Below are 21716 nucleotides of genomic sequence, written 5' to 3'. Positions count from 1 at the left end.
TTGGACCACACTTAAGTAAACTTAGAACAAATCCAAAGGTCGGTGGATGATGGCAGGTAACTCCCTATACAACAAAAAAGACCTTCCGGATAAGTCAAGAATGTCGGTGAGCAAATCACCCGATACCTTATGTAAATGTCCCGCAGCAACAGAAAGGTGGTCCAAAAAAGTAGAAAGGGGCAGGTCCAGGTAGCCAGCCAACGCGTTTCTACAGGGCCGGTGCAAGGCACCGGAGCGCCCCAGGCAAGTCGGGGTGGGGGCGCCCCGGTGCCGGGGGGGGGGTGGTACCTGTGAAAAAACGCACCAGCACTCAGCAGGGACGCCGGGGACGCACGTTTTTTCACAGGTACCGTTCGCTAAATGCTGGGGGTGAGGGCGAACTGCCGCCCTCCAGGTGCCGGCGCCCTAGGCAAATGTCTAGAGCTGCCTAGTGGTGGCGCCGGCCCTGCGTTTCGATTTTCAAATCTTTTTCAAGGCCTCTATCCCAGATACTACCTATGCTAGAATGTTTGCAGAAACGGTTCCTTGCATAACATTTCATGTGTTGGTTGGGGGGTAGAACTGGTAAGTTTAAGTTAAAGGCATAACTACTTGGTAGTAAATAATATATAATATACATCATATTATATTATGTCCAGAATGTAATAGAATACACACTTCCTAAGACTTGCAAGTAGCCTTAAATCTCTGATTTTGGTCTTCAGCTATCACAACCGAGCTTAAACCCCACACATGATCAACAGCTGGTACATGCAAAATCATGGGCAAAAAGAGTGTTGGGTCCACCTGAATTGCTGCCTAGGCTTTACCGACCAGGGCTGGTTGCACTATAACAAAGAAACCCCCAGCGTGGGGACCCTTCCACCATAATGCCTAACCAGCCCAAGACAGGTAAGCTCATGGATGTAGTTCCTGTGGCAGTGGTTCCCAAACTGGGTGCTGTGGGGAAATTGACAGGATTTAATGGATTAGGATATGATCGCTATGTTGATGCTATGAAGGTCGACCAATCAAGGTCGACATATGAAATAGGACAACGTGGCTAAGGTCGACAGGGTCGTAAAGTCGACAATGGGAGAGTTGACAGTCAAAATGTTGACACACACAAGCAGTTCTGCGTGTGGACCAGAATAAGGTCCTTATTGTGTAGAAACAAAGGGATGTATTGACACAAAGATAATTGACCTTGCGTAGCCTTTCATTTTCCACCACTATTTGACTATAAAAATGTAGAGTTGGAGGTGGGGAGGTATTGATCACCTTGTGCCTCATTGGTCAGTTATGTCTGTAGTTCTACTAATGTAATAAGATACATTGCCCTAAAAATTCTTATTTTAAAAACATTTTGGTTTACAATATGGCAGCTTTAGTAAGTACAGATAAAAAAGTCACCGTTTCTTTTTCAACGATTGTTCAATAACCATAAATATTATATATTTATATATATATATATATATTTTTTTTTTTAAGTTTAGTTTTAAAACATATTAACCATTTTTTTACTTTTCTTTGTTAGGATCTGTTCATTGTACAGGACGATCCAAAAGTTCGTAAACACCTTATTAAAAGGAAATGATTGAGCAAATAGTAATCCAGTGTCTACACATGTGGGAGTGGTGGAAAACTTTTTAGGGTATGTCACAAGTATGGTGGCCATCTTGAAGTTGGTCAGCCATCATGGATGCATCTGTAATTTGTTTAATTGGGAAGGTAGTCACGTGACATATCAAACAGATGCTAAATTTCATAAGAAGAATAAATAGTCTATCTTTTAACATAGTGGGTGAAATGTAATTGGATGAGAGATTCAGAAAGTGAGAGATTTACTAAGTAATCTCCAGTTTTTTAAAGCGGCAATCATTTACACTGCAAAACCAGTTTGATTTTGTAGTGTAAATGATTGCTGCTTTAAAAAAAACCCTGGAGATTTCTTAACAAATCTCTCACTTTCTGAATCTCTCATCCTATTACATTTCACCCACTGTATCTTTATTATTCTCGAGTTTTAACTGAGTTTTAATTTGCAAATAGGGACATTAATGACAATTGCACTAGCCCTAACAGAACATTTTGATACTGTCTTGCTTTCCAGAGAACGACGCACACGTGCTATTGCAAATTATTTCATCCATATCACCCATATACCCATTACTCACAGTGCAATTGCCAAAGTCCTTCCCAAATTTAATGAAACTGGATCAGTTGCAGATAAACCAGAAATTAGATGACCAAAAACTGCTACAGATGAAGCAACAACAACTGCTGTCCTGGCATCATTTTCTAACAGCCCTCAACGTACCAACCGTCATCTGTCTTGTAAATGTGAGGTTAGTCATGCAGCCATTTTGAGAATTTTGCTTACACTTTAAAGGCCTAGTTAATGGCCTCTTTGGGTGATGTTAGTTGAAATCATCACAGTATGGGTAATCATCCAACAATGTATAAGTACCAAATTGCACATTGCATGGCACATACCTACTGTATATACACAAATGCATTTTATTCACTTAAAATTATAGTTCTTAAATATTATTTACCGTGTATACTCAAGTATAAGCCGGCTTTTTCAGCACATTTTTTATGCTGAAAAAGTACCCCCTCGGCTTATACTCTAGTGTATATGGTATTTGTAGTTTGAGACTGCTGTAGAGGGGACCGGCGTGGCTGCGGGAGACTCGGCGATGCAGGAGGAGAGGACCCAGCATGGTGGAAGGTTCCCCTCCTCTCCCCCATCCCCATACTCCCATGAAGCTGTGGCTCCTCTCCCCCTGGCCGACATAGACACTGCATGCTGGAGACGTAGCCCTCCCACCCTGTGCACCGGAGACTTAACCCCTTCCTGCCCATCCAGGGGCACCACAGGCAGATCGGCAGGTACTGGTCCTGTTCGGAGGTAGGAGGGGGTGAATTTTACTCGAGTAGATACGGTACTTAGTACTACTGACTTTAAATGTTATATTGCACACACGCCTCACCACTGTATTTTAATATAAGCAGCGCAACTGTTACGGCAATTATTTTGCATTTAACAGCAATATTGGCTCCCCATTATCATTGAATTAGCGAGTGGTCCCATGCCAATGCTTCATCTGTAGTTTGTCAAGGACTGTATTTGCATTACAGAGTTTGAATAGAAAAACACATGAACCCCTTACAGCCATGGACTGCATTGAAACACCATTATTACAATTCATCCATGACAAAGTATACTCTTTTTAATTGTCTCCCATGAAAAACTTATTTACAGTTGCCAACAATGTTTATTTCAGTGGTTTGGACGTATTTCACATTTCTTTTTGTCAGTTTAGAAGTTACAATAAATAAAATTCAAATGACTCAAAAGTAATTGTAAAGTCTAGGATAGCAGACAAGAAATGGGTGCGGTTCGCTATTATAGATGTACTGCAGTTAACAATAATAAATCTTTTAATTTATCTTTTTAAAAACATTTAAGAAAGATTCCTTTGTACGGTATAGAGCTATAATTCATATAGACATATTAATTAAAAACATATGCACAAATAGTAAAGCTTTAGTAGACTTTCCATAGAACTACAGCCATATCTAGATACATTACACAGTCATGTGAAAAAGGAAGTATACCTTTGTGACCAATAATTGACTTTACTTGTATAGTATGTTCATATTCAGATAAAAAGCCATTTATGCAAAAGGAATTGCATATGATGTAAAGAAACCTAAAGCATTAATAACTTGAATGAGTCTGTATCAACATTTTAGTCTTAACTTTTATATTATAAAACAGTCCCCTAGAGTTGATGATATGTGTGTGGACATCTCGTTTAAGGTCTTGTAACAGTATTTTTAGCCATGTTGGTGTGTGCCATCGGTGCCGAATGGGAGGCTGCTGAATGGCTGAGAGAACTCTCTCAGCCAAACAGCGGCTGCCCAATCTTTCATATGTTTTTTTTCAAATTTTCCTTCCCCTTGGGAGTTACATGCGGTAAATTGCATGCGATTTATCTTGTGTAAAAATGGCACATCAATTGCCAAATCTTATGTGAGCCCTCCTGGGGAGCTGCTGGGAGCTCATGGGAAATCGGGTCTGACTTATCCTTATGACAAGTCAGCCTAATGTATGGAAACCTTAAGAGAAGAGGATTTCTCATGGCTTACCTTTCATGAATACCATATTTGCCATTATTTTTCTGATATTAGCATCATAACCATTGACCATGTGGTCAGTGAACTGTCAATCAATGGAACTAGATATTACACTTTGATCTATATTTCCAGGAAGCCCTACTCCTTGGAAGATTGGATGCTTTTTTTTTTCGGTACTTGTTTCCTAGGACGGCGCCCCCGATTTTGATTGTATTACATCTTATACAATCGCATCGCATGCAATATAGCGGCATGTGATGCGATCCGATTTTTTATTGTACAAGCACCCTAATGGGTGCTTTTAATGTTAAATGCACCCCCATTGACAACGCCACCCCCACTATCAACGCCAATCCGAAGCGTGGCGAGCGCAGCGGTACGTGTCCTCTGACCTTTTCATTCCCCCACTATCCACGTCGGCATGGAGTCGATTTAAGATAGTGTGGTGAACTCAGTGAGCCACCGAGCCCGAATCGTGGCGAGTGCACCCGGATTACTTTACATGTATTGTGCGGGCCCCGCTGCGCTCGCCACGCTTCGGGCTCGGGGGCTCTCTGCGCTTGCCACACTATATATAATCAACTCCACGCCGACGTGGATAGTGGGGTTAGAAAAAGGTCGGATGACGCGTACCGCCGCCCCTCGCGGGCACGCTGCGGTTGCCACGCTTCGGGTTGGCGTTGATAGTGGGGGTGGCATTAACAATGGGGGTGCATTTAACATTGTAAGCACCCATCAGGGTGCTTGTACAATTAAAATTCGCATCACATCGCATGCCATTTGCTGCCATGCAATGCTATGCGATATTCCATTGTACAAGCACTGCTGTTAATTTAGCATGAATATCGCATTGCATCGCATCGCATACCACTAAGTATGCTATGCGATTGGCGCTGTGCTAGGAAACAAGTACCTTTTTTTTCTATAAAATATTTCTCACTGTAGAAAGATTGACAGACTGATATGACCAACAACAGCAATTGGTTCTTAAGCAGCCCATACACGCTGCTTTATGGGCGTGCTTTCCGTGCTGTACTAGCACGAATCAAATCGCATTGCATTGCATATGCACACGTTGTGCATGCAATGCGATGCGATTTGATGAGAACTAGGTACAAAACGTATGTGCAAGCACATACTTTTTGTACTGTGCGATGAGGTGCGCGGGAGCGCGCACCTCAAAGCACACATCGGGTCAGCTCTCATAGCAGCGTGTATGGGCTGCTGTAGATATGTTTTCTCCTTGTATTGATGAATGCCCAGGTAAATTTACCAAATGTTCTGCATTTATGTATTGGTGGTAGCACTTTGTAATCATCATAAGTAAACTTGATTTAGCAGAATCTAATTGAAACTTCTCTTGGTTGATATAAAATATATAAGGCATACCTACCATTTCTCATATGCCTTTATCATTTTGGTTTGTTTCTTACTGTATGTTGAACCAACAATGACAAAGGATACTTATGAATAATTTTTCAGATGACAATAGATTTGTCACATTTTAGGACTTGGTGAGGGTGAGATGGCACTTGACATGCTGGTTTCTGATACAGAAAGGGCTGATAAATAATACACAGTCTCCTTGGTGAGTGGATATTGCCACTCTTTGCATAGAAATAACAGTGGTTGAGCTGGCGAATTACAGTTGGAATATACCTAGATTTGATTTGGATCAGATGTTGGTAATCCCACATACATAATAACATACTGTACCCAATAGCCTAAATTGTGCTTCATAGGCAAAAGGAAGAATGTATACTGATTGATAATACAGTATAGATGTCATTGTGTTTAGTTTGCCCTATCAGTGTACCATGTATAGCTACTTCATATATAAGTACCTCATTAGTGCACCATACATCAATGTCTCATCAATTAGCCATTATAAATATCAAACAATTCACCATGTGTAACATCAGTGCACCATTTGTAACAAACCATCAGTTCACATATGTAACTATACCATCAGTGCACCATGTATAACTACCCCATCAGTGCACCATGTGTAACTACCCCATCAGTGCACCAAGTGTAACTACCCCATCAGTGCACCATGTGTAACTACCCCATCAGTGCACCATGTGTAACTATACCATCGGTGCACCATGTGTAACTATACCATCGGCGCACCATGTGTAACTACACCATCGGTGCACCATGTGTAACTACACCATCGGTGCACCATGTGTAACTACACCATCGGTGCACCATGTGTAACTACACCATCGGTGCACCATGTGTAACTACCCCATCGGTGCACCATGTGTAACTACCCCATCGGTACACCATGTGTAACTACCCCATCGGTGCACTATGTGTAACTATACCATCGGTGCACCATGTGTAACTATACCATCAGTGCACCATGTGTAACTATACCATCAGTGCACCATGTGTAACTATACCATCAGTGCACCATGTGTAAATATACCATCAGTGCACATGTGTAAATATACCATCAGTGCACCCCACTTAAAAAATGAGGACAGATGGTTATTCAGATCTGTTTGATTCAATTAGTTTGACTAATTAAGTGCTTTTCCGGCATTTGCTCCCAAATGTTAAGGTATATGGCCTGCTTTGAGCATGGTATTTTCAGGACAGATCTGGTTTTCATAATGGAAATTTGTATTTGAAATGCCCATTTTGGGCTACTAGTGGCACTGGATGATTAGCAGTATAGTGGCAGGAGATGTCTATATACTGACTGCAGAGCAGTGGGGTGACTTATAAATAAGTGACAAAGTGATGAAAATTTCAATGTTGATGAACGTGGCATCCAGACAGATGCAGTTGGAGCTATTATGGGCTGAGCTAAGGTTATTTTATATGAGTGTTCTGCATTCTGGGTAGTTATTCCCTGACTTCTCAGTTAAAGCAGAGAACTCTCTGTGGGTCCCTTCTATGATTCACAGCATTATGTCATGGGCAGTGAGCAAACATGTTGTGAAATAATCATACCTCCTACACTATACAAATGTTATATATCTTACTACAGTATCTTCCCCAATGACATGTTTTAGCAAAAATGAATTTTAGTAATATACAGTGCAGAAAACTGGCAATGCTAGCAACATACGGTATTTCTACCCTTGTTACACAGCTCTGCAGTACCCCTGGAACTGCCAAACTTAGTAACATAGTTTATTTATATCCTTTACCACCACCACAATAACACCTGTTATTGCCAGGTTGTGGCTCAGTGTAAAAGGGTCTCCCGAAAAATGGTGTCTGTTACAAATCTAAATGGGGCCTACAAACGGGGAGATGCTGAAGCATTCTGAGCGATGCTTGATCACTCAGCAGGTTTGCTCCGCACACAACGACACGTCAGTGCATTGTGCTGAGTGATCTGTCAGGGCCAGCGTTCTAGGGTGAGAACACTGGCCCTGACTGGCGATTTGTAGGATTCTACACGGAGAGATGTAGGGTCATTTTCTAAGCGATCTAGTGAGATCGCTAAGAAAATGCCCTCAAATCGCCCTGCGTGTAGGCCCCATAAGAAAAAACGTCTCACCGGTGCTCAGCGGCCTACCAAGGAAAGCCTCATCATTAACCCAGGTCCAGCCTATGGTGTAAATAAGGTTCCAGCTGCTGTGAGACTACTTGAAAACAGTGTTCACTGACACAGACTGGAACTGGGTTTTTTTTTTTGTTGTAAAAGGAGTATACTATAAGTAGGTTTACAATACCATCCATTTAAACCAGGATGCTCATGGATCACACAGATTCTGTGGCTGAATAAAACCAGGTGAAATGCAGGCTTGAAGCCAGCCAGCCACAGAACCTGTGTATTTCTATATGGTGGTAGAACCTGTGTATTTCTATATATTTTCTTCTTGTTACAAACAGCAATATCTTAAAATGTGCTCATTAATTGCATTGGAAAATGAATATGGGGGAGAGCTGGCATCCTGAAGAGTAGGGTTGGATTAGTCAAAATGTAGCTAAAGCTAATAATGCACATATAAGGTATTACACAATTCTCTAGTCCCCAGCTTTATCCTTGATGTTCATAAGCATTTTCAGAAACTAACCTGTTTAAAGGGATAGTATGGAAATCCTAGGTATAAGTAATATTATGAAAGCAATGGTTATAGGTAAATAACCTGAAACAGATAGCAACATAAGTGACTGTAAGTTCTAGAGCTGCATATATCATTCTTCATCATAGTTGAGGTTAGGATGGTGGTGTATCACCGCTTTGTAGTTGTCATGTAGGGTCGGTCAGCCGCTTATGCAATCACTGGGGATCCTTTTGTGTAGGTAAACATGTAGGAGTGACTTCAGAAGGTGATGTCCACAGGAGCTAGATGCTCAAGATGCTATTTAATGTGTTATGCAAAATGCTTGTGATTTACTCTAGTTTGTACAAGATATTGATGATTAACATGAGGGGGGGGGGGGGCTTTTTCAAATTTGCCACCATTTCACATTTTGGGTAGTTAAGTACATGCCAGGTTAGTTTCTGAAAATGCTTATGAACATCAAGGATAAAGCTGGGGACTACAGAATTGTGTAACACTTATAAAATACCTTATATGTGTGTTATTTCCTTGATTTTGGTGCATTATTAGCTTTAATTATATTTCTACTAATCCAACCCTACTCTTCAGGATGCTAGATCTCCCCTATATTCATTTTCCAATGCACTTAATGAGTACATTTTAAGATATTGCTGTTTGAAGAAGAAAATAAATAGAAATATCAAAAACTTTGGAAGACACTCTCATGGCTGTGAAGATGATCCTGGCCCCAAGATTGGAAGAAGTCAATGTGTTCTATAGATAGACACTAGAGAACTTAGTTGGGGCTGTGAAGTGATCTTGCTGTGTTGGGACCTAAAAAGTTTGCAGAAAGGCCAAGTCTTATAGGAAATGTATATTGTGTTGTACCCATTACCTGAACTGTTCAATGTGGAGACCATGTTCAAATATTGGATCGTGAGGTCATTAGGTTAGTGGGGAGTAACGGATTAGTACAGACACAGCGGCAGTTCATGTGTTGAATGAAAACCTTAGTGGGGTAAGCTGTAAGTATATATTGGAGCTATAATGCTGCTAATTAATACAGCATATATAAATATATATATATATATATCATTGTATTGTAAAGTTCCCTTTGAAGGTTAATTGAAGTTCAGAATAACAGTTCTTCATGGGTGACACCAGGGTGTTTGGAACATATTTCTATATTTCTTTTTCAAGTGCTCACATGAGCTAAAAGCCCAATGGGGTTTTAAAATTCCGGAGTCTCTTGACAGATATGGCAACAGAAGTGTGTAAATGTATATTGCAATTTGTCTGTTGTATTGACTTTATGGATTTATTTTAACTGCATCAACATATTGAGACTGATTCATTTTTTATAATTGCCTACATTTCTTAAAAATATCTGTGCTGGTTAAATTACTTAGATACAGTATTTATGGATATCCATAAATCCATTATCCACAAATAATTGCATAATTAAGTGGTACACATAAAGGGAGAAGGACAGAAATAGACTTTAAGAAACAAAATACATGAATAACGTTTAAAACAAAAAAAGGAGAATAAAAAAACTATTTTGAACCAGTTGGATCAATTTACAATAACCTTTTTAGTTTAATAATAGGAATTTCATAGACAATAAAAAAGGGGGATGAATAAAATACATAAAACAGGAGCACATGGAAGGTATAATAATCTCAAATCGCGATCGGTCAGTGTTGAGAACCAACATATACAGTATAACCACCTTGGTTCTGTCAAATTATATTAGGACATCCACTTCAATGTGTATATATCACCACTTATAGACGTCTGTCTGACTTTTGTTAATTACCGCTGGAGGATTTAGCTTCGGGGGAGCAGATGGTCGCCTCATGATGATGTGGAAAGATGCGCTGTGGTGTAGACACTTATGGACTTCTGGCTGGCTGGTTGGTATTTATCGCTGTAGGATTTAGCTCCGTGGAGCAGATGGTAGCCTTACGATGATGCAGAAGGATCCAGTGTGGTGTAGACACTTATGGACTTCTGGCTGGCTGGTTGGAATTTATCACTGTAGGATTTAGCTCCGTGGAGCAGATGGTAGCCTTACGATGCTGCGGAAGGATCCAGTGTGGTGTAGACACTTATGAACTTCTGCCCGGTTGGTTGGTTTTTACCGCTGTAGGATTTAGCTTCGGGGAGCAGATGCTAGCCTTACGATGATGCAGAAGAATCCGGTGTGGTGTAGACCGTTATGGACTTCTGTCCGGCTGGTTGGTATTAACAGAGGTAGGATTTAGCTCACGGGAGAAGATGCTAGCCTTACGATGATACGGAAGGATCTAGTGTGGTGTAGACACTAATGGACTTCTGTCCGGCTGGTTGGTATTTACTGCAGGAGGATTTAACTCAGTGGGCCAGTTGGGAGCCTTACGTTGATGCGGAAGGATCCGGTGTGGTGTAGACATTTATGGACTTCTGCCAGGCAGGTTGGTATTTACCGCAGGAGGATTTAGCTCCGTGAAGCAGATGGTAGCCTTACTGTGATGCAGAAGGATCCAGTATGGTGTAGAAATTTTGCAAAGTGGTGTGCAATATGTCCAAATTTGATGGGAGAGCAGGTAGTTTACTGGTCTGGTTCAATCTGTCACGCAAGGTTAGGAGGTTTTCCAATGCTCCTGGGAATATCCTGTATACCTCTAATGCGTTTCGTTGTATAGCAACAACTCTTTCTTAGGCGCCTAATTTTACCCTGGGTAATCTTTTCTACATGAATAACTTGTGCCTCACTGGTGTCAATTCATTATTTGTGAATTGATAGGCTGCATTTCACGTATTGAGGTTGTAACGGTTTTCAAATGATGTCTTTGCACTTAGTGATTCTGCTACCGATTGTCCTGTTATATAAGTTGATTATATCATTCTCTATCATGTCCAAAAATTCAGTCTGCAGGTGATCAGGGCAAGGATATGGTTGTGCCTGTCCTCCATCAGACCTCCTGGTTGTTACTGTGTGCTGGATATGGGGTGGCATCAAAATGATTTGGTTTACACGGCAGCTTGAACTGGGTAAATTTTGCAAATCTTAAGAGACTGGTATTCTGCAAATTATATATATTATACAAATAAAAGTTGATGCTCTGCAAAAATCTACTTATAAGGATGTACTATATACATATAGTTCCCCTAAGAAAACACATTGTTTTGCATCCACAAGTACTTGTTTGTAATAATCGGAAATATGACATTCCAAGTCGTTATTTTAGGTTTGCAAGTTATCACTGGGGTGAGTAGCGCAGACATATGCTGGGTACACACCAGGACGACTAGGGCACGATTCTGTCAATTTAGATCCAATTCCGACCGGTTGTATGCAGATTGTATGTACTATCGTGTGTTTTTGACATTTATTTGATCCGATTCCGATCAAATGCGCGTTCACGCCGCTCGTTTGGTCGCATCTTTGGTCCTACGTGCTGCAGGTAGGATCTGTCAATCCCAGGCCGACCGACCGTCAATCGTATGCAGATCGTGAGTGTTTTTTGCCGCCTCCGTCGTCCGTCCGTCGGTGCGTCCGTCGTTTGATCCAGCCTATTTGAGTGGCATTTCCTAAACACTCCCCCGGCGCCATGTTTTTCCACATAGCAAACAGCGCTGGCGCAGCAGTTGGACTCTCCTTCTTGTCTCATCTCCCAGAACAACAACCTGGTATGTTTGCACTCCCAATGCTCTTCTATGCATGCCCACTGTTGCCACCAATGTATATAGTGTGTATAAAGCACTGGTTTGGCAACCGTGCACCCGACCATGTCACTGTTTTTTTTGGGTGGGCCCCATGTCTGTGTGTATACATATAACCAATGTCCACCATTGCAGTATTCCAAGCACTCCTCTCTGCTAGGCCCCATTCACCTGTGTGTGTGTGTTTGTGTATATATAGATATATATACATAAACCATTGTCCACCATTGCAGTATTCCAAGCACTCCTCTCTGCTAGGCCCCATTCACCTGTGTGTGTGTGTTTGTGTATATATAGATATATATACATAAACCATTGTCCACCATTGCAGTATTCCAAGCACTCCTCTCTGCTAGGCCCCATTCACCTGTGTGTGTGTGTTTGTGTATATATAGATATATATACATAAACCATTGTCCACCATTGCAGTATTCCAAGCACTCCTCTCTGCTAGGCCCCATTCACCTGTGTGTGTGTGTTTGTGTATATATAGATATATATACATAAACCATTGTCCACCATTGCAGTATTCCAAGCACTCCTCTCTGCTAGGCCCCATTCACCTGTGTGTGTGAATAGCAATCTGCACAATAAAATGTATAGTGGTTTTCATAAAAGTTTATTAACATTTTAAATACTTAAAACATAAGAACTAGGTAAACTGGTAACTATAACTATAAAAATTTAAATATGAAACAAAACATGGGTATAACTATAACAACTAAAATGGTTTTATCTTTTTACAGTCCCAATGTCCAACGCAAAGGAACAAGAGTTTTTGGAAGGGTTTATTGAAAAATATCGTACACACGAATGCCTGTGGAGAACCAAATCCAAGGAGTATTCAAACAAAATGAAAAGAAACCAAGCCTTGGAGGAGTTGGCACGCTACAGTCTTCCATTTCACCCAGAGGCCAATGTTGAATGGGTGAGGAAACGCATCCAGAATATGCGCACGGTGTTCTTAAAGGAACACAAGAAGATGGAGGCTGCAAAGAAGTCTGGTGCTGGAGTCGACGAGATGTATCAAACATCGCTCTGGTACTATGACCGGTTGACATTCACCCTCAGCCAGGAGTCGATGAGGACAGGAGTAGTCCTTATGGTCGAACAGGAAAACCAAGAAGTCGCGGCGCAGGAGGAGGAGGAGAATTCGCAGTCTGCATCGGTGAGTCTATTTTTTTGGCTATCTAATTGATTCCTCCTGCCAATCCACAGCGCCCTCCCCATTAAAGTAGGCCATGTACTCTTCCCTCACCTGTTTGGCTCGTGCACTCCCTGTGTAGCGTTGTGTTGGGGTTTGCAAGGAGGATATCTGCACTACCTCCTCTGGCAGTTCTTGGTCTTCTTGGAGTGCTGTGCCTGTAGCCCTTTGCTGTGTGGCTTTTCTGCGGAGCAAATTGTGCAGGACACAGCACGCCGTGACAACCCAGTCAATTTTGTCCACCCTCAGGTTAATGGCAGTGTGAAAAATGCGAAACCGGCTTGCCAGGATGCCAAAAGCATTTTCCACAACACGCCGTGCCCTGGATAGCCTGTAGTTAAAGATCCTTTTGTCATGGTTCAGGCCCCTTTGCGCATATGGCTTCATGACATGCTCGTGCAGGCCAAAAGCCTCGTCAGCCACAAAAACAAAGTTAAGCCCCTGTTTAGTTTCCTGGACAGACGGCAAGTGAAGGGTGTTCGCTATGAGCCTTTCGTAGAACTTTGTGTCCTTGAAAGTGCCACCATCCGATGCACGGCCATTCCTTCCTACATCCAGGAAGATAAACTCATAGTTGGCATTCACCACAGCCATTAGTACAATGCTAAAATAGCCCTTGTAATTAAAATAGTAGGAACCACTATTGATAGGCTGGGCTATGCGGACATGTTTGCCATCAATGGCTCCACCGCAATTTGGGAAGTTCCATCGCTGTTCAAACTCCTCTGCGATGACTTTCCATTCATTCACGCTGGTAGGGAACTGAAATTAGAAGTAAATAGAATTGATTAGTAAACATGTTCAATTTTTTTACAGCTTGGTGACTACCCACCTGCAACCCCAGACCTATCTGTCCTATCTGATAATGCATGCACATCTAACGAAGTTCCTACTCCGGCACGCACTCCGCCACCCACCCTGGAACCCACTCCACCACTCCCCCGTGCCAAAAAAATGCGTGGCAAAGGAAAAAAAGGAGAAGCAGCGGCACATGAAGAATTTATGATGCGGGCACATCAAGTCCTGCAAAGAAACCCGGACAAACATGACAACTACTTCACTTATGTGGCAGAGTGTGTTCGCAACATGGCTCCTGACCAGCAACTTACTTTTGAAAAGTTATGCATGGAGTTGGTGTATAATGGCAGTTTAGGGTATCTCAACAGTGGCACTAAAATAGTTGGCATTGGTAGTGCACCAGACACACCACTGTCATTAGAATCACCAGTGCCTACTCCGCCTGCCACCGTAGCAGGCCAGTCGAGCACAATTCCAACACATACCCAGTCAACACCTACACAGCCTTCTCAACCCCCCCAGTACCGTCAATTCTACAGTTCTTTACTGATAGAAGATCCAGAGTGTCCTGTTTTTGAGGATCTGTCTTAAAAAATAGGCTACTTTATCATTTACCATCGACATGGTCTCAGCTGCAGGTATGTGATGGCCACTGCTCACATGGCGTATGGCGCACATCAATGGGGCCGGGACCATTGCATCTGCGCCATGCGCCATGTGGGCCGCAGCCTTTACATATCTGCAGCAGACATCCTCTGCCACACAAGGGCCACAGTGTGTATTTTTGTTTATTTATATGCTGCTACCTGTACCTGCATTACCAGAGGGAGAACAGGATTCTCCTCAATCTGGATAGCAAACTCCATTTATTGCCCTTTTTTCTTTGCCAATAGTATGGGGTACTGTGCGGCAGACATGGTCTCGGCTGCAGGTATGTGATGGCCACTGCTCACATGGCGTATGGCGCACATCAATGGGGCGGGGGCCATTGCATCTGCGCCATGCGCCATGTGGGCCGCAGCCTTTACATATCTGCAGCAGACATCCTCTGCCGCACAGTACCTTATCCCTACTGTTGTAAGGGCATGTTCCAGAAGTTACCAGAGTGTCTTTTGTCTTGGTTTTCTACATATATGCTGCTACCTGTACCTGCATTACCAGAGGGAGAACAGGATTCTCCTCAATCTGGATAGCAAACTCCATTTATTGCCCTTTTTTCTTTGCCAATAGTATGGGGTACTGTGCCGAAGACATGGTCTCAGCTGCAGGTATGTGATGGCCACTGCTCACATGGTGTATGGCGCACATCAATGGGGCGGGGGCCATTGCATCTGCGCCATGCGCCATGTGGGCCGCAGCCTTTACATATCTGCAGCAGACATCCTCTGCCACACAGTACCTTATCCCTACTGTTGTAAGTGCCTGTTCCAGAAGTTACCAGAGTGTGTTTTTTGTTTTTTTATATGCTGCTACCTGTACCTGCATTACCAGAGGGAGAACAGGATTCTCCTCAATCTGGATAGCAAACTCCATTTATTGCCCTTTTGTCTTTACCAATAGTATGGGGTACTGTGCGGCAGACATGGTCTCAGCTGCAGGTATGTGATGGCCACTGCTCACATGGCGTATGGCGCACATCAATGTGGCCGGGACCATTGCATCTGCGCCATGCGCCATGTGGGCCGCAGCCTTTACTTATCTGCGGCAGACATCCTCTGCCACACAGTAGCCCGTACTTATTGGGAAAGTTTAAACTGGGTCATACATACTTAAATCTTTATATATAGTGTGTGTTTTTGTACAATATCTTTTATATATGGTATTATAATATATTTTTGTTGACACAATCTATTTACTATTTTACATGTTTTAACCATGAAAGGCCTAAAAAACCTGTTTCTGTCCTAGGCCTAAATTATAAATAAAAATATTTTGTTTGCACAATAAAGTGTACAGTGTATATTTCATCCTTACCTTGCAATACTGGTACTGCAGCACCTTCACAATGGCTTTGCAGGTCTCCGGGATGATGAGGCCCAAAGCTTGCGGGGAGATGAGGGATCCAAACTTTAGGTCAGCAAGAGACCGTCCTGTCGCCAGAAACCTCAGGGTGACCACCAGCCGTTCCTCAGCAGGGATAGCCATGCGATACTTGGTATCCTGCTTCTCGATGTGGGGAGTCACCAGACGCAGCAATTCCTGGAATGTGGCATCATCCATCCTCAAGAAGTTACGGAAATCGTCTGGGTTATTCTCCCTGATGTCCCTGAGCAGTGGCATGTGCGAACGAGTCTGACGCTGAAGTAGCCACTGCTTTGTCCAGCATGATCTTTCTCTCCTGCGCTGGGCTCTCTGACGCCTGAGCTTCAAAACTGCATAATAGAGCAGGTACTGTTGCTGGTGACTACCCATCACTGCATTCTCCATAGTGCAGGGTTAAAAGACACTTTGTAATGGCAGGCAAAACAAAGTAATGTGTAAATAGCTATGTCCAGCGTTCAGCAGGTATAAACCAAGCCTCACTAGTAACAAAGCAGAAATACACTGGTTTAAAATGGCTGCTGCTATTCCTATCCCCCTCTGCTAGTCCTCCCCCTCTGCTAGTCCAGCCCCTTCATTCAAATTTCAAAGGCCCATCTGACGACGGTCGCATGTGTTCTTGCAAAAAAAACAAAAACCAGCGATCCGACCGTCTTAACGACCATCGCGGGCGCATCGGGATCGGATCTAGATCGTTCCGCAAAAAAACACAATTTTTGCTAATCGTTTGCTGGGGACTGCCTGGGAGCTCCCGGGAAGTCCAAGGGAAATCGTTCCATGGTCGTCTATCGGTCGTGAACGACGGTGGTCGTCCTGGTGTGTACCCCACAATAGACTGTAGCAGTATAGGTATGAATTAGAGCGGCCCTTGTTTGTGTATGTGGAAAGTGTGACATCTATTGACCGCTATCTGTCAGTCCTGCAACAGCTGTTCTGCGCATAGTGAGCAATGCAATCAGCCCCCTGCTCCTCTGGGCAGGTTGGTAGTAAGCAGCAAGTAGATAGGACAAACAACTCTTCCATAACCATTTTTATTGCCTCTGGATTGCACCACAGCGGAACTTACAGCTGTCACAAGTCCTTCTCCTTTTTGCTGCTGGGCTCGGGGACGCACACTGAAATAACATAGGCACATTCTCATTTATTTATTTATTTTCCTGCTTTTTTTTGCCCCTTCTCCATTTTCAAAACAAACATTTTCTTTCCTCCTTGGAGAAGGCTGGACTACCCTAAAAATACACAGCTTTGTATGTAAATAGATGAGGGCTGATTATATGCTGGGACTACAGCCAAGGTTTGAGAGAGCCTCAGGGTGTTTTACATTTAAAATGTGATGTCTGACAGGATCAGTGTGTCGGTCTTAACCCTGTAGTGGAATGGCATTGATCTTGCAGCAGGAATGGAGCTGATAACTCAACACAGGCGATACTGTAATTCTATGTACTAACACACAATCCCGAGCCTCCTGATCTAAAGAATCAGGAATTTAATGGTACTGTATGTTGTGTGAATATAAAGCTGCAAGGCTGACTTTGCAAGGTGAAAGGGTTAAGACGGCTTCTTGATTAGCATGAGACTGGGTTGGCTGCCTTGCTTCCTGCCCTTCAATAGCTTTTCACTGCATTCAAAGGCACAGAGCCATTCAACAGAGGACAGAGCAGGCTTTGCAGCGCTGGGAATACCTGGAAGCAAACTGTTTGGGTCTAATTGTATTGTAGACCACTAAGCTTTGCACTAGCGGCCTGGAGAGAGCATTAGCAAAAGCATATGAGCAGTGGCAGGAAAAGGCTACCAGAGAAACAAGCGGAGGGGAGAGACACTGACCAGCCACCCTAGGATTTCTTCTTTTTATCACTGTGCAAATCAGTGCAGGCGTGTGCCTGGGATGTGATGTGATGCGATGGGGAGCTTTTGCACGCCCAGTGTGTAAGGAACAGCTGTGTGGCTGTGAAGAATGAATATTGTCCCTTGATTACTGCAATGCCGATTTAGATTGCCTCATTGATTCGCTTCACGGAACCTGATAGGTGAAGAGCGGAGGAAAAAAAATCCACTCGCGTCGTCATCGCCTCCTCATTTTAATTCCACAACCATTGGGATATTGACAGTGGGGTTTTTTTTTTTCTCTCGCAAGATCTTAGGTGCAAGGGTTCAGGTTGATACCAAATTCTGTGGGTGTTTTTCTCAGTATTTGCTTGGTTCTTTTGTGTTGTGCCTCACAGTTGGCTAAGCAGCCCTATGCTGAATCAAGCTATTGTTTGGGATCTCAGAGCTTTCACGCTACAAATCTCTGCTCACTCCCCCTCCCCTTCTTTGGCTGAGAAGCCACATAATGTGCCTTTCCTCCACATGAATCTGGAAGCTATAAGCTGGATTGATTGCAAATGAAGTGTAATGCATTGTGGGACGTGTGTAAAATTGGATCATTCGAGGGAGAAAACGAACGGACCTGCAGCTGGCTTCCTAGAAGAGGTAGCAGCAAAATGTTTGCCGCCCATGCTCAAGCTGTGTGCTTAATGTTTTGATGAGAAAAAGGGAAGAGCGCTGAGGCCTGTGTCATGCAGCTGGACAATTAGGCTTCAGGTAGCCTCACAATGAAGAAGACTCGGAGTACAACCTTACGCCGGGCTTGGCCTAGTGCTGATTTCTCTGACCGGGCCTCAGACCGCATGAGGTCCCGTAGTGAAAAGGACTATCGCCTGCACAAACACTTTCCACCAGCTTTTATTTCCCAGGCGTCAAGAGGCTATATGACATCAGGTTTGTCACATTTCTTACCTTCATTCTTCTGTGCATCGAACCTGCACACAAGAATAATGGGATTTTTTCCCCCTTGATTATGATAGAAAAAAAATAAAAGGAATTCTCTATTCATTTCTATCTATCTATCCATCTATCTATCTATCTATCTATCTATGATATGGAGTTGTCTAGTTTATGAATACAGTGTATATAGGTGTATGTGTTTACACAGTGATCTGAATTCTATATATTTTGGTGCTTGTGTCTACATCCACCATTTTGTACATCACTAACATTCTATGTTAGGCCTCACAATATGGTGTTATTTGGCAAATAATGTATGCAGTACATCTAGATCTCCAGTTCAGCAACTGGATTGCTGTCCGTACTGGCCACACACACACACACACACACACGGGAGCCCCTCAGCTCACCCTGTCTTCCAGATCCCCCCCCCATCTCTAAGGTATTTGCAGCTGGATGCCCAGTATGTACAATATGGTAAAGAAAGAACACTGCACATAATTTATGGCCATCGTATATGATCTGACAGCAGCCTCACAAATATCTGTTATACTGAGGCAACAACCTGGGCATTTGCTGGTGTACAGACTTTGCCTCTGCTGCAGAAATGGTGCAGTAATAGTCTTACAGACAGACAGAGACACATACCTACAAGTTAAAGGAAGAAAAAGCTAACGTGAACTCTTATCGTCAATGTATGGTGTGAGAATGCTTGCTTTATTTCAGCGTTACTGCAAGATGGTAAAGATACATGCTAGTTTAATTTATAGGCGAAGGAAAAAAACAGGCATGCTTAAGCAATGACCAAATTCTATTTAAAGACCGCTGCGTAATCTTAATGCAAAGCAGCTCTGGGCTGCAGAAGGAATAATGGTTGTGCTTCCCACAGCTAGACTGTATTCCCATCACCCTGAGCATATGCATTGGAAACCTTAGTGGCAAGGCCTTGTCTCAATCTTTGGATTAATCTATATGTTTCACATATACAGTGCCACAATGTAAAAAATGGTCTTTTTGTCATGTTTATGAGAAGTGGTCATAGCTGTTTGTTCCTCATCCCTCGACCGAAGCTAGCTATATTATACATTCATGTTAGTAGCAACCTAGAACATTTCTTTCTAAGGTCAGAGATGTACAGCCAATACATTTATTTCACTTACCCAGTTATAGCTACAGTATGGCAGAGCTCTGTCTATTCGTAGTAGCAGATTTACCCTGCATATACCCTTTTACAATACCTTGCTTGTCAGCCTTCATCGAAGCACCAGTACACCTTGCATGACTTGATAATGTGTCTCAGAAGGGTATAAGTAATGTGGGAACATGCCAGGCCTGCTGTGTATACCGCTGGGGGTCTATCTCCCCCTTCCTCTAGCATCACAGGTTTATGTACAGTAGTTAGCCTACCATGATTTCTATATTATGTCCCAGGAATATGTCACTGATGCATGTTGGCCTGGCTGCAAAACTATTGATGTTGGTATGTAATCCTCATACAACTGCATTTCATTTTCCAACTGTACATTTCGGGTAACAACACATTGCATTAATAAAATACCTGTCTGTCTATGGTCACCCAACTCCCAACATATTTGAGGGTGGTTTTTTTTTTGTATTTGGTATTAGTGTAAAATAGATTCAAATATGGCTGCCAGTGCATCAGTAGAAAGACACAACTTCATGTTCCAGTGACGTAACATTCTCTTGACCACTGGAGTGAGCCTGACTCAGCTATATTGAGAAATGGTGTATAATTATTGCACTGGTTAAAAAACAGGAGCACTGGCAGTATGGAGCACTGGCAGTATGGATCAGTTAGTTTGGACCAGATTTTATTACTAAACAAATAGTCTAGCTACATCTACTGTACTCATTAATACAGGATCAGCTGTCTCTGTACTGTTCTGTATCACTCAGTTCTTTATCAAATGACTTGTAGTAATGGGCCTAATGGATGGATGTGTGTTTGGTTACCATGATTGTGCTACGTATCTAATTATTTGACAGAATGTGCATGGACAGAATTTATTAACGCCGTACAATGAATCCAAAACAGTAGAAAACAGTCAGTTTTGTAGATGTATAGGCTGGTTTGGTTGTTATGGTGTGATAACTGGAGTGTTTCTAAAAGGCTTATTAGCAAATCTTTATTCTTTCTTTATGCTGAAATGTGAGAAAGTCTTGTGTCCTGTTAATAGGCAGTGATGCAGTGATGTGTACAGGGATATAGCAGTGGGTGGGGGGGTCTGTAATGAGTTATACCTCTTTCACACTCGCAGAGCCGGGTCATACCCGGGAATTTGTTCCCAGATGCTTCCCGGGAATGTACCCTTTCACACTGCACTCAGACCTGGGATCGACCCGGGACAGCCCCAGTCACACTGATCCCGGGAAATCCCTGCAAATACATATGCATGTCATTAGAAATGGACTCCAGGGCTCTGAAAAGATGACATCAGTATTTGTGAGCCCAAGAAAGCTCCAACCAGCAGCTTTTTTAAAGGCCAGTGTACCCAATACCGGGTACGGGACCATTCACACTGACCGCATCCCGGGTCGATTCCGGGAATCTACCCAGATCAGGACTTGGGTAGAAATCCCGGGATATTTTTCAAGACCCTTTCACACTGAGCTAAATCCCGGGTTGATGCGTGTTCATGTGCAAAACAGGGATATTTTTGCAAGTGTGAAAGGGGTATTAATCTCTGTGGTGTAAAAAAGTTAAGGATTTACAACATTGGTTTTGTTTGTGGTTAAAATCCTTCGCCTTCTTCAAATAGAAGCACACAACAGAATGCAGTAATTAAAAGTTATGTTAAAAGGGGTTCTTAAGTCTATTGTAATGAGGCCTACACATGTAGCGATGTTTGTAGATGAGCTTTCTGAGAGATGCTAGAACGCTCAGTGCACAGCGATGTGCCAAGCGATGGTGTTGCTGGGTGATCTGCCAGGGCCAGTGTTCCCCAACTGATTAATAATCACCGTGCTCGCTATTAATTTCCTGGAGACGCACGGGGCAGCGCATCGCTATGGCCCCTACACACACGGGGATATAGGGCCATTTT

General features: G+C 42.9%; 1 protein-coding gene across 2 annotated transcripts in view; it reads left to right on the top strand.

Moving 5' to 3' along the window:
- STOX2 (storkhead box 2) overlaps positions 1–21716 on the top strand; it is a 248749-nt gene that overhangs the window by 101558 nt on the left and 125475 nt on the right. Inside the window, exon 1 of one of the 2 annotated variants that reach the window (XM_083170527.1) lies at positions 17353–18645. The exons of the other annotated variant lie outside the window; for it this stretch is intronic. Within the exon in view, the coding sequence (XP_083026653.1) occupies positions 18480–18645 (166 nt within the window). The 5' untranslated portion in view covers positions 17353–18479. Of the gene's footprint in view, positions 1–17352; positions 18646–21716 lie in introns of those variants that run through there. 2 annotated transcript variants of the gene reach the window in all.

Source organism: Crinia signifera, chromosome 1, assembly GCF_055691185.1.
Source record: "Crinia signifera chromosome 1, ASM5569118v1, whole genome shotgun sequence".
Taxonomy (NCBI): domain Eukaryota; kingdom Metazoa; phylum Chordata; class Amphibia; order Anura; family Myobatrachidae; genus Crinia; species Crinia signifera.
The sequence above is the reverse complement of the archived record's forward strand: the minus strand, read 5'-3'. Positions and strand labels throughout refer to the sequence as shown.